We start from the raw sequence: 15,699 nt of genomic DNA, 5'->3' as shown, positions 1-15,699 counted from the left end.
TTTTGGTGGCCACCAAGCTAACCTGTAGAATTGCGGGTGCAGTCACGTGGGGGGAACCATACGTTCCGTTCTTATCTGTTGCCTCAGCAGAGGCAGCAAATGCCTGCCAAAAGAAAGACGGTTAATCTCAAACAGTGTGTGTTTTCAGCAAAAAAGTTTGTTCAATGCAATAATCCATGAGCGCAAACGACGCATTATGGAAGCGCATGAAGTTTTAGTGATATCATGTGTAGATATAACGACAGCGGATATGCACATTCCTTCTCTCCGTCACTCCACTTTTGATCTCTAGGTACGTTAGAAGACAATCGCACGCAATCCCAGCAGGTTGCAAGGTTACCAGTCATCAGTACTATCGTTTAAACAGATTACGAGCTGCGAGTAAGTAAGCATATTACGCGTGGTTGAACAACTTGCCACCCGTTACCCTAGCAGCCAATGCATCACATCATGCAGTTCAGATTACAGGCCCTCCCCCTTAAAATTGGCAGGCTTTGATCTTTTTAGGTGTGAGGCTGTGAACCATCGCCAACAGATCTGGTGTAGCAAGAGAAATGGGGAAGAAACGCCACAATAACAGGATAAGCGTCTTGTGATTAATAGTTCGTGAACCATGGCTCTTTGCGTTGTGAGTAAATCCACAGAAACTATTTTAAAGCTTTATAACACTGTCTGCTCATAATGCCCTCGCTCAGTTGGAGAATGACTCTTTCTAGGATTTATTTTTACGCGTCGTCACAGCGATGGAGCTGGATGGAAAGGCCGTCTATCTGATGCTTCGACGCCCTAACGGATGTTCGGGGCGGCCGCTTTTAGTGACCACCGAGGCTTGCTACTTTCGATTCTATTATCGACCATACAAATCCAGACGAAAGGCGCAAAGGTGATGAAAGCATCATTTAGTTGTTCTTTAGTATGGCCGCCGTGGTGGCTCAGTGGTTATGGTGCTCGGCTGTTGACCCTTAGGAAGCGGTTTCGATCCCGGTCGCGACGGTCGCGTTTCGATGGAGGCGAAATGCTAGAGGCCCATGTACTGTGCGATGTCAGTGCACGTTAAGGAACCCCAGGCGGTCAAAATTTCCGGAGCCCTTCACTACGGCGTCCTTCATAGTCTGAGTCGCTTCTGAACGCTAAACCCTTATAAACCAAACCAAATCGTTATTGTGTCTCGAAGGCTGCTGAACGTTGAGGGGACAGACAGGAAATTAATAAGCGTTTACTCTGCTTATTTGCAGGATGTCTTGTTTGATGCTTAATGTAGCTTAATAGAAGGATAATGCAATATTAGTTTGTCATCCTTCTTCTTTTTGCAGAAAACGTCTCATATGCAAAGCGATGCTAATATGAGCTCAGTGACCTTAATTCTCGCAGAAATCTTTGATTAACAATTCGTACTTTGAGACCAAGAACTTCGCACGATCATCTTATTCCCTAGCCTCCATACTGGAATGTTTTTTTTATTTAAACTTAAAGAACCCTTCAAAGAATATATTGTGAGGTTTTACGCTTGGGTGTATACACTAGGCTGTCAATATTCAAATCGTAGAGATAATGTTTGCGAGTCAGAAAACTTCTTTTTTTCAATAATGGCTAGCTTACCAACATTACAATGATGGGTTTGGCTTGATAGAGGCATGTGGCTGAGCTTACGCGCAGTATTGTTGATTTGATTTCATGAATTTGAGCATGTGAGTGTTACCAAGTTTAGGAGTAAATTTCTTAACTTATTTAAGCGTCTTTTTCAATGTTGACGGTGGAGAATTCAAGGGCTGCTTAAGCTTCTCAGCGCTGTTTCACTGCATAGCTGCTGATGTTGCACACTGAGGCGAAACTGATGAACCATTTCTTGTGCACGCAGCCTCCTGGTGATGACGAGACCTACTCCAAAGTGAAGCGTGTGATCCCCACGCCGGTGCCTGCAGCCAACCTCTATCAGGTGCCCCGTAAGTGCGTATTCGTTTTGTGGCCTCCTCTCTTTTGGTACACATTATAATTGTCTTTGACATAGCCTCTTTTACGGCAAGTCTTTTCAGAAACGATCGTGAAGTGGACGAATTGAGTCGCACCGACCTCTGTTTAAGGATTCCAAGCAAAAAAAATTGTAGCGGAATATTAGCTGCTCGAGTGTCTTGCACGGCGGTCACCGTGCGGACTTTGAAATGACCTAAGAACTCACTCTTCCAAAAGTACGATTGGCAGTTACGACTTCGTTTGTGTTACGGTAATTGTTTTTGCTTCCCAATGACAATATGCCCATAAACGAAGACCGCTGCGTTGTGGAGTCATTCTAAGTCTTCTCTGTTCTTTAACGTTGCTAATGTAAACTTAGCTGCTTACATTTATGCAGACACTTTTTGCGTATGGTTTTGAAAGTTGTCTTATTGTTGCACGAATATAAAGCGAATGGCCGTGCTGGCCGAAATGCGTTTTAGAGCTTGAATTTGCTCTATAAAAAGTAAATCACACGAGAGCCAAGTTTTTTTTTTTTTCAGATGCCTTCCTGGGCATCTTTGGAGAAAAAAAAAAGGCATTCTCTGTTGACCTCGCCTGAAATCAATTCGCTAGTTCAAAGCAAAGTGACAAAGTTTATTAATCACTTAGCATTTCCCATGCCTCAAGATCTTTAGGTCAAACCTATTAAAATGATAACTACACTTCTGTTATTCCTGCTTTCTTTGAATGCCCGTAGGTCTGAATTATTTTATTGTAGTTATCAGCGCTCTTCTTAGTTCTACCTAATGTTCTAGAATTTCTATTCGTGTGAATGGATTTGAAAACCACAAGCAAAACCGTGCCACAAATCGTAACGCTAATTGGAAACTCTGTGAAGAACGGTTAGACCATAGCGAAGTCCGTGACTGTCAGTGAAAGATCTGACATTAGATCTTCATTTGTGTGCCGTGGTCTATGTCTACCCGTTGTCTTGGCTTTCTTTTTCTCGGCTCTGTTTGTGGCTGCCCCCGCAGCTACAGCCTCAGACCGACGCTTGTCGTGACCTTCGTTGAACAAAAGCAACTTCGTCTTTCAGGTGTGTCCAACGCACGAAATGCACAAAGCAAACAGCAACCACTGAGTCGTTCGTTTTGTGGCACTGATAGCAAACATGCACCGATCTTGCACGATGCCACAAGTGAAATACTGAGTGCACAATTCAATTTCAGTGCAAGTGTTGCTTGTATCTGTTATGAAATGCAAAAGATCCATTATCTTCCAGCTCTCTAAAGAAAATGGAATCCCTAGTGAAACCTGAAATTGCTGCCTGTAAAAAAAGAAAAGAAAACGTATACACTGTAGAGTGTTGATGGTAAAATTGAGGTACTAAATCTGTAGTTGACAGCACGCTTCGTTAGACAGTGCGCATTGCCTTGAAGTGGCACACGGGAATGCAGTAAACGTAGAACACTCCTAAACAGGCTTCGCTCAGCACTAACCTCCTTCAAGTTGCACTCTGCATCGCACCTGTTTTTGACTGCAATTATTATGTTTCTGGTGTTGCCTGCATTGATCTAGCAGTGAATTTTCTAAATCTAGGTTAACTATTCTCTTCAACTTTCTGCGCACATTCTGCATATCGTATTTGAGAGGTTGTGGCTAGGAACATCTAATGCCAAGTTGACACTGGTAGTGGCATGATCACCAATTATGTGCGACTCTCTGCAACTCTCCATATAACTATCACGCTCAACTTTTCGAGGCAGTTTGCACTACATACACAGAGTGCTTTTCTACAACACATACGTTATACAATATAAGATGTGGTTGAAAGGGCGACTTTTTTATAAGTTTTATTGTTCGCTTAAATTAGGAGCATTCTGACTGTTAGATAATGTAATCAGTTACTCGATTTTCTCATTTATTTGTATTGAACCTGTTTTTACTATCTTCTGCATTGTTTCCGAAGTGGAAATATAAAAGTAGTACATTGATCACAAATGCATGCGAAGCAAAACGTTTTCTTCCCAGCTAAAATTACATACAGACAGATATTTTCTTGCTGTCAATACGGGGATGTTAAATACTTTTTGTTCTCCGGGAATAGAGTTTTCTTACAAGATGAAATAGGCGGATGTTATATTGAAACTAAAGCTCACATTATTTTCTTTCCGAGAAACGCATCACTATACATTATCGTCTGAAGTTGCGGCAATGCACTTGCGCCACTTGTGCACTACTCCGAAGTTACTGCATACTGTCGTACAATAATGATGAGTGCTAATTTCTTTCCTCCACTCCACATCTCGGGGTTTTTTGCTGTGTGACTTTTTAGTGTTTCCCAAGATGAGTGAAAATATCAAGAGCACGTGCTCGCATCTAAGCAAGAGCTTTTTCCGTGGTGTCGTCAAATGGCGCTCTTATTATCCTTTGACGGCGTAGCCTAATATGAGCGTGGCCAAATTGCACCGTCACTACTGGGGCTAAGCCAGAAATTATTGCGTGCCAGGGCAAGAAGGCATTCCTGACTTTCATTACAGTTTACTATCTTTCAATGTGGAAAGAGAATAAAAAGCTTGCAGCCCAAGAGGCCAAACAAACTCGACCCGTATCATAGGTACAGCATTGTTACAACGCTTCCCGGTAGTAAACAAGTGGCATCACTGCATGATGTGAAAATGCTGAGCGGTAGAGCCCAGACGTCAGAAACCGTTTCCTTACTTGCTGGCGTGAACTTCTGTTCTAATCAATATCAAAGATTCTTATAAGTACATCTGCGTAACTGAAAACCCAGATGCGCGAACCACCTGCAAAGCCCTTTGATGCGAGAAGTCTGTCGTAGTTTGTACCACCAAGAGATAGTATGTGACAGATACTGCATTACTTTTAGTGATTCGCTTCGAACACTGCCCTTTAAAGAGGTCGTTTCTTGTATCCGCTTGGATACAATGCAGCGAAAATATTTTCTTTTGGCAAGAACAAACTTAGGTTTACGTGCGAAGCCCTCTACAACTCTGCATGAATACCCAGGGAAGAGTAAGTCGTGCGCAGTGAAGAAGTAAACATCGATTAGTTGAGCTGCAACAAAATAGGAGGTATCAAATGTAATGCGCCGTACTCAAATTGTTGAGAGAATCATTGTGCGACCACATGTTAATAAAAATTTTCGTGTTCTACAATCCAATAGGCCAAAAATCTAAAAAAGAGAAAATAAGTGGGTTGGCACCCTCTTATCTAGCTTCGGCAGTCGAAAACTAAGGACGTAAATATATATAAATATACAATGGTTTAAGGGTCTGTGGTACACCATAAATGCCCAACTCGAAATTAGAATGTTTCGATGTGGATAAAACAAGCCAGATTATGATGATCTACTGACGACATATATGTCCATGATATCAGAAACAGCGCCTCCAAAAGGCTGGTAGAAAGTTCCACTGTTTAGAAGATCTCGTTGCGCTGAAAAGTTTACACCTGAGAAGCATTTTTTGTCAGGAACTCTTTGGAGTATCGTTACCTTAAGAGTTCTGTAGAGAGAGTACTCTGAGTTCTTATTAAAATGAGAATGCTATTTTCTATGAATGCTGACCTATGCCTTTCTTGTAATTTTTTTTCATGGTATTTGGGTAAGCCAGCAGTACTGGAGTGACGACCGGCGGCACAATAAAATAAAACATTATGCACGCGGTTGTGGTTATCAACAGAAGGAAAAACCGCTAGTTTAGCACTAATGCTTGTCTACTCGGTGTTAAAATCGGGTATCCATATAATGCCACACTACCATTGTTGCAGCGCCGTTCAGCAGCACACAGATATCTGCTAGGCGTAGCAGCTCCTTCTTTGAAACGAAAATATCAGGCCAGTGGACAGTCACAGCTATCCATCCTCTCATGTGGTCCAATACCTGGAAAATTTTTTTATTTGAATTGCAGCGACATGAAACTTACTGCATATTTATTGTCCGACTAGCTAAACCATTAGGGCTCAGGATAAGTTCTGGAGATCAGCACTCGGTTGAGACTGTAATACCCAGGAGGCTGAAATGCGTGTTTGAACCTTCGGCTTTTGGTTGTTGTGACCTCCTCGCTGAAAAAGATTTCAAAGCGCTGGTAGACATACTGAGAAAAGCTTTGAATAATTTTGCAATTTATGTTAACAAATCAGGCTATTTTTCAGTGTTGAAGAACAACAGAGCCTGCCGTATACACTATGTCGTCAATAGATTAAAAATTGCTCTATTATCTCTTCATGCATCAGTGCGAACCTTGACGTTCTTGTTTGTTCAGGCTCACTGTTTAAGATGAGCGATCTTTCAGCAAGCCCTCTATGCCTTTGGCAGCCCGCATACTCAGTTTCTTTTTATAAATGTGTTGACAAATGCCTTCGGCGCAATACTTTGACAACCTGATTTCATATCACAACAAGGAACCGTAACCTTTATTATTTGTACAGTCTATATCACGATAGTGCTGTTATTGCATGTTTAAGTGTGTATAGTGTCCGGATATGAAAATTTTTTAAAAGGTAATTTTAAAATTCACTAAAGCATTAGCCGAAATTTCAGGCTGCTATTTTGGCAATATATTCTTCAAGACATGATGTTGAGAATATTATCTGTTCCTTATCTGTTTTCACTCTCTCATACTCCGCAAACTGTTGTAGGATGCTTTAGACCAATGGACTGTGAACTGTGGCCGGCGTACCAGATTGTGTACAGAAAAGGCCTCATGCGACGACATGGTAAAGCGTCCACAAAGTCTGCTCAGCACTTTCTCGCTTTTGTGCACAGTTCACGTGCCACGTAATAAAAACACACGCATTCTGACTTTTATTTGCACAATATTTCGAAAGTTGCATAATTGCCGGTCGATAATTACCTGCAAGCATTTTCCTGCAGCTTCCGTGTTTCTTTCTTTCACTTAAACAAAAGCAAACGACGCGCGGAACACAAGCAGAGTCTTTGACCACTCCGTTTCCTAGCTGTCTAAATAAGGAGTTGATTTATCGTTTGATTTCATAACTTGGCCATCGTGCCTGAGTTTCACGGACAGAGTTTACGTTATATCCTGTCACGCAGCTTTGTTTCAAAGGGAAAGCTTTGTGGAACGAAGGATCCCGTTTTCTTGCAAATCATTTACCAACTTCTTCTTTTGCGCCTTTGCGATTCGCAGCTGCCGCTTGTGGCGTCAAAGCTCATAGTCACTCAAGCAATGTGGATTGCCTGCTCTGGTGTCAGAGTTGATGTTGAGCGATGTCTAAGAGATAAGTGAAACAACAAAAAAAGTACTCACAAACTGCAGTGCGTCCAATGATCAATATAATTTAATCCAGCCACGCCGAATGGCAGACGGCGTGGTAAGCCTGAGAGCACTGTTATTTAAGACAGTGCTTAATTACCGGAGAAAATGCTGTGAACAGAATTCGAAAGGAGTTGCTATATTATGTGAGGCCAGCAGTCGTGATTTTGAAGCTTTCAAAGTTCATTGTTTTCCTGCTTTTATCATTTTCACCCTTGTCCTTGTACCGGAGGCAGTGACTGATATTGCTTTCTAGCACTATCCCTGACCTCAAAGACTGTAGTTACTAGAGGTATAGAGAGAGATAGTTGTGAATTAGAAAAAGAACTCGGACTCCAAAATGAGGCAACTGACAGCACCACAACAATATCTGCATTGGATCTTCTGGCGCTTTTAGCTCATTGGCAAAACGTTCACTACTTCTTTGCATATGAAACTGCTTCGTGAGTGGTGTGCAGCGCTATGGAGGGTCAAAAATTCTCAGTTATGAGGAAATAAAAAAAGAACTGCCAGTGATGCGCGCAAAGAGAACGCACAGACTTTAGCTTTCTTGTTGCATACATGCGAACGCTTAGTTTTGTAACCTGCTTAATTGGACCGGTTCGGGATCTGTAGAGTTAAGTTTGAGCAATTAAATTCAATGAAATAAAAATGAAGCTAAAAGTTACCCTAAATAAGTTTATTTTGCATTGAATCCTCGGCTATCAACGCATGCAAAGCAGGCTACTTTTGTGTAGAAGAGCAGCGTTATTTTCGCGGACTAATATAGTAATGGGAAAATCCGCCATACGCAGGCAATGCTCAAATTTGCATAAAATCTCAGAAGTTACGTCTTTAGCATTAAACGTAGCCTTTAAAGTGAAAATTCCCACTTATTTATACGGCATGCTTCGAAAGCGCCTGGAAATCCTCGTTCTTTCCGATTTTCTTATCTGTTTTTCTTTAAAATGAGGGGCCGGAAAGAAAAAAGAAAAGCAATTCTAAGTGAGCTTTTTAAAGATGTACTGATTAGCCCAATGTATCTAGGGCGACGCCGTAAGCTTGATTACATTTCATTCAATAGAGTATTGTTCATTAACACCCACCTTAGCGCCGCCATACGGTAAAAAAAGATTAATCGCTTGCTTACAAACTTCGCAATAAAGGGAAAATTCTTCCTGGCACGAGGGTTGAACTCCGTCCCTAGACCTGACCATGACAGTCGATCTACGGACTAAGATAACCAGAGTGGCTAGCAGATGGCTGTAGAGATCGAATTGATCAAGAAATGGAAGCATTGAGGGTATATATTATGGCGATGCCCCAATGTGCACCACATTTCATTTTAGCCAGCCAATGCTCAATAAGTTTCTCATTATTTTTTCTTTCTTTTGAAGCCATATGAATGAGCTCAGGTAGAAGCTAATGAGTAATTACTCCTCTGAATGAAAGTCGTAATAGTTAATCGTGTCCTGTATGGCATTCCTATGTTCGGTTTTCACTTATAAAAAGAAAACGCCGCAGTCACTCGTAACACAAAGCTGACCAGCCTCTGTGAAGTCTGTGCATTAGATAGCAGTACATAAAAAGCGCATATTGAAAAGTACTTTTTTACTCCAACTCCAAACTAGAACACATTATAATAATCGAGGGATTGGGGTGTGAAGAAGTGACCATACTGCTAGAGCAAGGTAAAAAAAAAAGGTGTTGATTAGGTTATTTTCTCTTTAGGTTTTATCTAGCATGCGCATTTCACTAAAATCTGAGGAGTATGTGGGTTTGCGTTCTTGAACTCGAACTTTGAGGTGAAATGCGTTAATTGGGCATGAGGACAAATTGCACCATTTTTTTTCATTCTGTGCTGCATTTGGCTATGTATGGCCTTCTTGCAATCGTTGTCTCTAAGTATTCCCACTCTTCAATCACGCCAATCTTTATTTCCCGCGCACGAGCCGCTTCATATTACTGTTGCCTGAGCTGCTCTTCTAATTAGCTTTACTAATAAACACTCACCACGCTGTTAAATTTATGAGAGAACTGATCGCCAGACAATGTTTTTGAATAAACACGACTGAGAATGAGTGCTGGGCGAAAAGAATATTTGTTCGCAGCGATAGAAAAAAAAATGCACGGTAGGAGATTGCGATATGAGCAAAAATTTTAAAAAGCGGAGACTAGGAAGAGCACTACGTACACTTCTCAGTTAGACGAGAGTTCGGAAATTACAACTATACTGTTTTTCCAATCAAGGGACAGAATCTGTACACATTTCTTCATGATGAAGTGCAGCGCATGAACCCTAACGATGAGCTGGTGCGCTCTCCATCTCCTACTCCCCTCTGCCTCTTTTCCCTTTCGCTCGCCGTCGGGCGGCTATGTCGCAGAGGTTTGTGACACGGGCAGGAAAACGCTGGAACGTCGCCGCAACGGTCGGCTGCAGGTGCGGGAGCTTGGCTCGCACCAGCAGTGGGTGCCTTCGTCGCAGCTGGTCAGCACTGCGCAGACCTCCGACTACCGGAGGCCCCGGACGTCCAGTCGGTGGGTGGACATAGTCTCGCTCGATCCTACCTGCGCTGCGTAAAAAAAATATTGTGTTGTTGTCCTAATCTGTCATTCAGTGGTCACAATGCATACGACATACTTCAAAGGCAACGTTTTCTTTTGAGAATTTTTCTCCCATCTAAGTTCAGTGACGGTCAGTATGGGACCCTGATGCGCTTTACGTCATCGAGGTGTAGCAGAAAGGAACTCATATCGGCCAGGTTTGCTCTGAAAGAACAACGAAGTGGGAACTCAACTCGCTGTTCGCTTAAGGTCGGGAATGCAGCGACTGTAGTAAGAGAGCACTCTTACCTCCAGCGACCACAACAGGGATAAAGAAAGCACCCAGAGGGCAAGATAGGCACGCTTCATGACCAATAAAGGTATGACTTGCCAGCAGACGACTGGTGCAAATAACAAAAAAATACGCATCCAGGTATAAAACGACGTCGCTCCACTTGTCCGCGCTGCGCAAATGTTGAGCCTATTTAGCGCGGCGTTACCATCTGCACGCTGAATATCCACTGGTCCAAGACACCACTTCCGGCCAGGCAATGAATAAAATGCATGTGAGTTTTCCTGAAAGAATGCATGGAAATACGGGCACCATCTTTTAGTGTGTAGCTCCTTCTACGGGACAGGTATAGGGCGTGGTTTGTCACAGGGTGTCATGAGGTAGGAAGAGTAATGGCGCAAAGGGGCACTCCCGAGCTGCCGGAACGTGTCGGAACGTGTCTGCGACTGCCGGAGACAAAACTCAGGTTATGCACTTGAGTAACACACGTTGTTGGGATGGTTGGTCTAACTTGATGTTTGATGAAACAGCGCGAAAAGACAGCTTACGGGTTGACGAAGGACGATGTGAACGGATGAGCTTAACGAACAACTTTCATTTCAGAAGAAACACGGGCAGCATATTTATGCGTTTTCTAGCTCAGACCCGTGATGTAGAAAGCTATTCTTGTATCTCCTGACACGTTTTCAAGATCAAAATGGTTCTCACCTAGCCTTCTACGTCATGGGTCTAGACTAGAAACTGCATAAATATGTCGCCCCTGTTCCTTCTGAAATGAAAGTTGTTAGTTCAGCATTTCCGTCCACGTCGTCCTTATTCTCCTTGTCAGTTTTCTTTTCTCGCTTGCACCAAAGACCAGGCTATGCATTGCAACTACTATGAACGAATGCAGTTACCATCCACATGAATGATGCTATACGGATTTCCCAGCAGCATTAGCTGTTATTTGCAGTGAAATGGCTGCCGCATGCTTTCGTGCTAATAGTACTTCTTTTGTTGTTTGAATTCTCCTTCACTTTGAGTGCTTTCCTTAGACTTCATGAATTTACTGCTGGGAGCCGAAACAGGTTACACACCGGTTGCATAGATACAGCTCTCATCTTATAACTTGACTTACTTTTTTGCAGACCGCATTATAATGGGAGCGGCAGCGACACCGAACACTCGCCTCAGCGCTGTCTGAAACCGGAAGACGACGACCTACACGAAGTCTCCGAAGCCGAGTGTGACCGCGAAATAAGCAAACTCTCTTTTGTGAAAGGTGAGAAACAGCGACACACCGATGGTGCTAAGGTCAGTGACCTGGCACGAACTGAAAAACGTTTCTTAATTGTTGGGCTACCTTTAGCACAATACATTCTGTGAATTTTAGAGCTAAACATTCATATTTTTAATTAACTAATGTCACTGCGCTGTTGTATTTTGACTTTTTTGTGTCCGTTATCTCGAGGTCACACACTTAGTATCTCTGTCTATCCAAGTGTGCAGTTTGTACATTAGCCTGCATGTAATAATGTAGTACATTATCCCGTCACAAAATACGAGTGCTTATTTCGGAGCCCGTTGCACACAGGCTGGCGTAAGCTGACGTGCATGACAGTGAAGCACTTAACCTAGTTGATAGCGATGTGGAATATACTTGGGATTTCATTGGATTTCCGTTAAAAGAAGCACAACGAGAAGCTATGTATTGTGTAAAAGAATATTCCACTCTGTGAAACGCGGAAGGGTGATTCAGGCGTAGGACAAGTTAGCCTGCCAGCTTTTAAGTTAAAGCGGGATACACAGGTCACGTGTCGTACGACGAAGAAATACCCTACGTGGTTCTCATGATGACACTGAGTCCGCTTGTCGTTGTCCTCAAGCGAAAAATCTCAAAAGTTGGCAGGCGCACTAACGACTTAGTGTTCATGTTCCTGTAATAGAGGAAAGCCGTTAGAATGGGAAGTGCAACTTAATGTAGTCAACTTAAGTATTATAAAGTGGGGATTGCGGGTGCCATAATATTTACTCTGGCATAAAATTTGAGCCACCAGCAGTTTATTTTTTGCTGACACATATTCAAGTTCATTCCGAAATGCCTAAGAAAGTATTCTGGGCTTTACAATTCTTGTTCAGGTATAATAATCTGCGTACAATTCCACGTAGAACTTTTCTTCTTTAGGAGTGCATGGTCCTAACATCCAGGCGTGGGGAATCGCCAAGCTTGCCATATTTGTATCAGTAAGCATGAGAATGAAGGGAGAAGTCTCACGTGCACTTATTAGTGATGAAATTATAGAATGCAGTACATTACTAAAGAAGTATTTTTTTCAATACTACTGTTAAAAACTTCCAGCTAAATCCGCAAGTGCACTGTGAAGAGTTTTGAGCGATTGGATTTCTTTCCATGACACCACATTTACCAATGCGACAGAATTACGGCCGTTAACGTTATAGCTCAGGTATACAGTATAAGCTTCGACATTATTCTGAAGAAAAGGCATATTTTCTAAATAATGCCGCGGCATTCTATTTCCTTAAAAAAGTTACTTGTTTGTAATCCAACTGAACAGCACTATATAAAACAACGACTACGCCTCTTTCGGTAAAGTGCGACGTTGCCAAATCTAACCATTTAGATCCTGACAGTGAGTTGGAGATAAGCGAAGTCAAGAACGGATTACTAGCGATGTGTAAGATCCCAAAGGGCGCTTGAGCGTGTATACTACGAAATCCAATGGGTTAAACTACAGTTTATCGTCTAACGTTTCAAACTGAGAACTTAACGGCTGGCCATGATGCGACTTATATAAATCTTAAATTGCGGCGTTTAACATAGCGAAGTGTCATATAGACTATAAGGGACGCCGCAGTGGAGGGCTCTAGATTAATGTAGACCACCTGGGAATCTTTAAATTGCGCTGACAACGCACAGTACACGAGAGGCCTTTTGCGTTTCACCACCAATCAAACGCAGCCGCAGTGACCAGGATGGATCCCAGGGCGTAAAGATGAGTAGCTGAACGCCAAGTTAACTTAGCCACCACTGCGGGTCGCAAATAACTTCTGTAATGAAGGTGTCGAGGCAGAAAACATCGTGGCGGCATCATGCCAGGTGTATTCTGAATGACGCAAGTTTGAAGGAACGTCACTTACATCGACCCCAAAGTTGGTGCGACTAGGAAGTGGTAGACTTCTCCGAGGTCTTTTACTAGACGCTTAACATTCGGAAACCATTCACCCTGCGGTTCCGTGCAGTTATAGTGGAACGGCGAATAGGTCTGCGTTTTCTTTATATGGACTGCTGATTTGTACTGACGGCCACTATATTGCCAACAGATTTCGGTACAAGTTTCGTACAAAACTCGAATTTTTACTTCACCAAGCACTTCGTTATGCACGTCACTCCGCTGTTTGGAGGAAACGCAACGTGATCCCGGTGCGAATTTAGGCTCTCAAACAGGCAGTGCTGAACTAACTTTCTTGTAGACGCCACGTACGCTGCGGTAGAGCCACCGGCGCGTTTTTTTTCGACAGCTTTTGTAAAAATTAAACATAGTCTGCAGGAAACATGACCATTCCAAAGCGTGAATAAGTCATGTTTTCTTGGATACGGGCTTTTTCGCACTCAGTTACGAGCTTATTTGCACTTCAGTTATGATTGCACGATAACCAAAGTTATCAGGATTTCTTACTTTGAGATCTCTTCTGTATTTGCTTTCGGATACTAAAAGTTGTGAAATATTTGCACTGAACTTTAAGACTGGATGTTTGATTCTGGCATAGCCTCGAAGCGTAGCGTCGATCATGAAGGAGGCTAGAACAACCTCTTAAACGGGATCGCTATCAGTCTATCGCCACTACGATCAGCTCGTCTCTACCACCGCACCACAATTCTTTTTTCTTCTGGAGCCCTCCACTGCGGCGTCCCTCATAGTCTATATGAACAATGGGAGACCTTATTACTCAGCTCCGATCCGGAGATTCAACTGAAGACCGTCCGACTGGCCGAAACCGCCGCTAGGGTCCAAGGACTCCTGGCCGTCGTCTAAGTGGGAAGGCTTAAAGCCTTCCCTACATCTGTTGGACAATTAAAGTTTTGCAATCCAAATCTTCTGTAGGCTCAGAAACGGAGAACATCGATATCCACACCGGTACATGTTTATTCGCTCCACATCACCTGGGCTTATTAGTTCTAATCAGGCAAGAACGCTGAGGTTTACTCTGCAGTACTGTTACTATAGCGTCATACTCTAATAGCACAATTCTAGCGGAACATTTATGCATTGCAGCTTTTGTGCCCTCTCCTTACCTGTGCAGGTGACGGAGGTCTGCGAGTACTCATGCCTCCAGTGGGGAGCAGGGAGACGCCATATCTGTGATCATCCGTCCGAGATTCTTCTTGGAATGGGCTCTCGACAAAGCAAATCCTCCAACTCCCGCGTTCTCCGGCGTAAAGAATTCCACAGGGACATTGTGCTGATATAGCAAAAGACATGTCACTCTTCTATTACACAAGTGTGTCCCCGTGCTTGACGCGCCGTGGGACGGGTGCTCCTGCGAGTCCACTGAACTGTTGTCATTGCGCCGCAGCGTGCCCGCGCGTGTCTCTATGTGTGTGTGCGTGTGTGTCTATGCGCGTGAAGTGCGCATGTACGTTTTTTTGCGCACATGCATTGCGGGCACCTAATAACGAAGACTAAGCCTCGTTGATGTTTTCATGTTGTCGTCGGCAGCCGATGCAGAGAGGACGTTTGTAAATAAAGAAGATCGTTAAATTCACATAACAAAGATATCAAGGTGCCCGTGAGTGGATAAATAAAATCATGTTTGTTTTCTTATGTGTCTGTATCTGAAAGCGTCATTTATTAAAAATTTAAAGAAAAAATTCATGGGGGAGGGGGGGGGGCACTTTGTTGACCTAAAGGGCGCTGAGGCGAAAGCCTTTAGCGCGGTGTTGGTTCTTGTGTCACTGATGTGCGGTTAAGATGCTAATTAAGAATACAATTGTTTGTGAATCTTAAATGCTGGAGACACTGGAGGGCATTTGGAATGCATCCGTCTGATTCGATGCCTTTCCGCAAGCACTCTCCAGCGTCCTAGACAAAAAAGGTGTTGGCAGGAAGTAGCGTAGTCGTTAGCACGCTGGGCTGCGGTACAGAATGATGGTGGTTTGAGTCCCATCGTGCAAAACAAATTTTTTCTTATCGAGTTCAAGAGCGTAACGGATGGACGGACGGTATGACGTCACTTCCGTTGTCGTGACTTCCGGTCGGCGATGTAACAAACGGACAAGATCTTGACCGGGAGTATGAGCCATTGAAAGCCTTAGCCTTAATACCATCGAAATGCGCATGTCTTATAGGCCGTCAAATTAGACTACCTAACTGGAGTAATAAAACGCTTGCCCATATATACCTCGAGAGGCGACGCACTACCTGGCACCCTGGAGAAGTTGGCGCGGAAAAACAAGGACAAGCATAGACAAAGACGAGCGCGCTCCTACCTTGCCCGGAGAGGCGGCTCCCAAATGCTGCACATATGCCCGACTAACCCGTTCGATTCTGCGTGATATCTAGCACAACATTGTTTTTCAAACTTGCGTCGGCCAGTTAGGAGTCGAACTGTCAACCAACACAAGCACGTGCGTTAATGGGAGCCTGTCGGCCTCGT

The 15,699-nt window shown here is 43.3% G+C and overlaps 1 protein-coding gene across 1 annotated transcript in view; it reads left to right on the top strand.

Moving 5' to 3' along the window:
* The window catches only part of LOC144128612 (cell adhesion molecule Dscam1-like), a 452,661-nt gene extending 437,795 nt beyond the window's left edge, over nucleotides 1–14,866 (top strand). Inside the window, 4 exon segments of the mRNA XM_077662147.1 lie at nucleotides 1,859–1,943; nucleotides 9,593–9,746; nucleotides 11,172–11,305; nucleotides 14,347–14,866. Of these exon segments, the coding sequence (XP_077518273.1) occupies nucleotides 1,859–1,943; nucleotides 9,593–9,746; nucleotides 11,172–11,305; nucleotides 14,347–14,408 (435 nt within the window). The 3' untranslated portion in view covers nucleotides 14,409–14,866.
* The last annotated feature ends 833 nt before the right edge of the window (nucleotides 14,867–15,699 follow it).

This window comes from Amblyomma americanum, chromosome 4, assembly GCF_052857255.1.
Source record: "Amblyomma americanum isolate KBUSLIRL-KWMA chromosome 4, ASM5285725v1, whole genome shotgun sequence".
NCBI classification, from domain to species: domain Eukaryota; kingdom Metazoa; phylum Arthropoda; class Arachnida; order Ixodida; family Ixodidae; genus Amblyomma; species Amblyomma americanum.
This window is presented reverse-complemented; position numbering and strand designations above follow the sequence as displayed.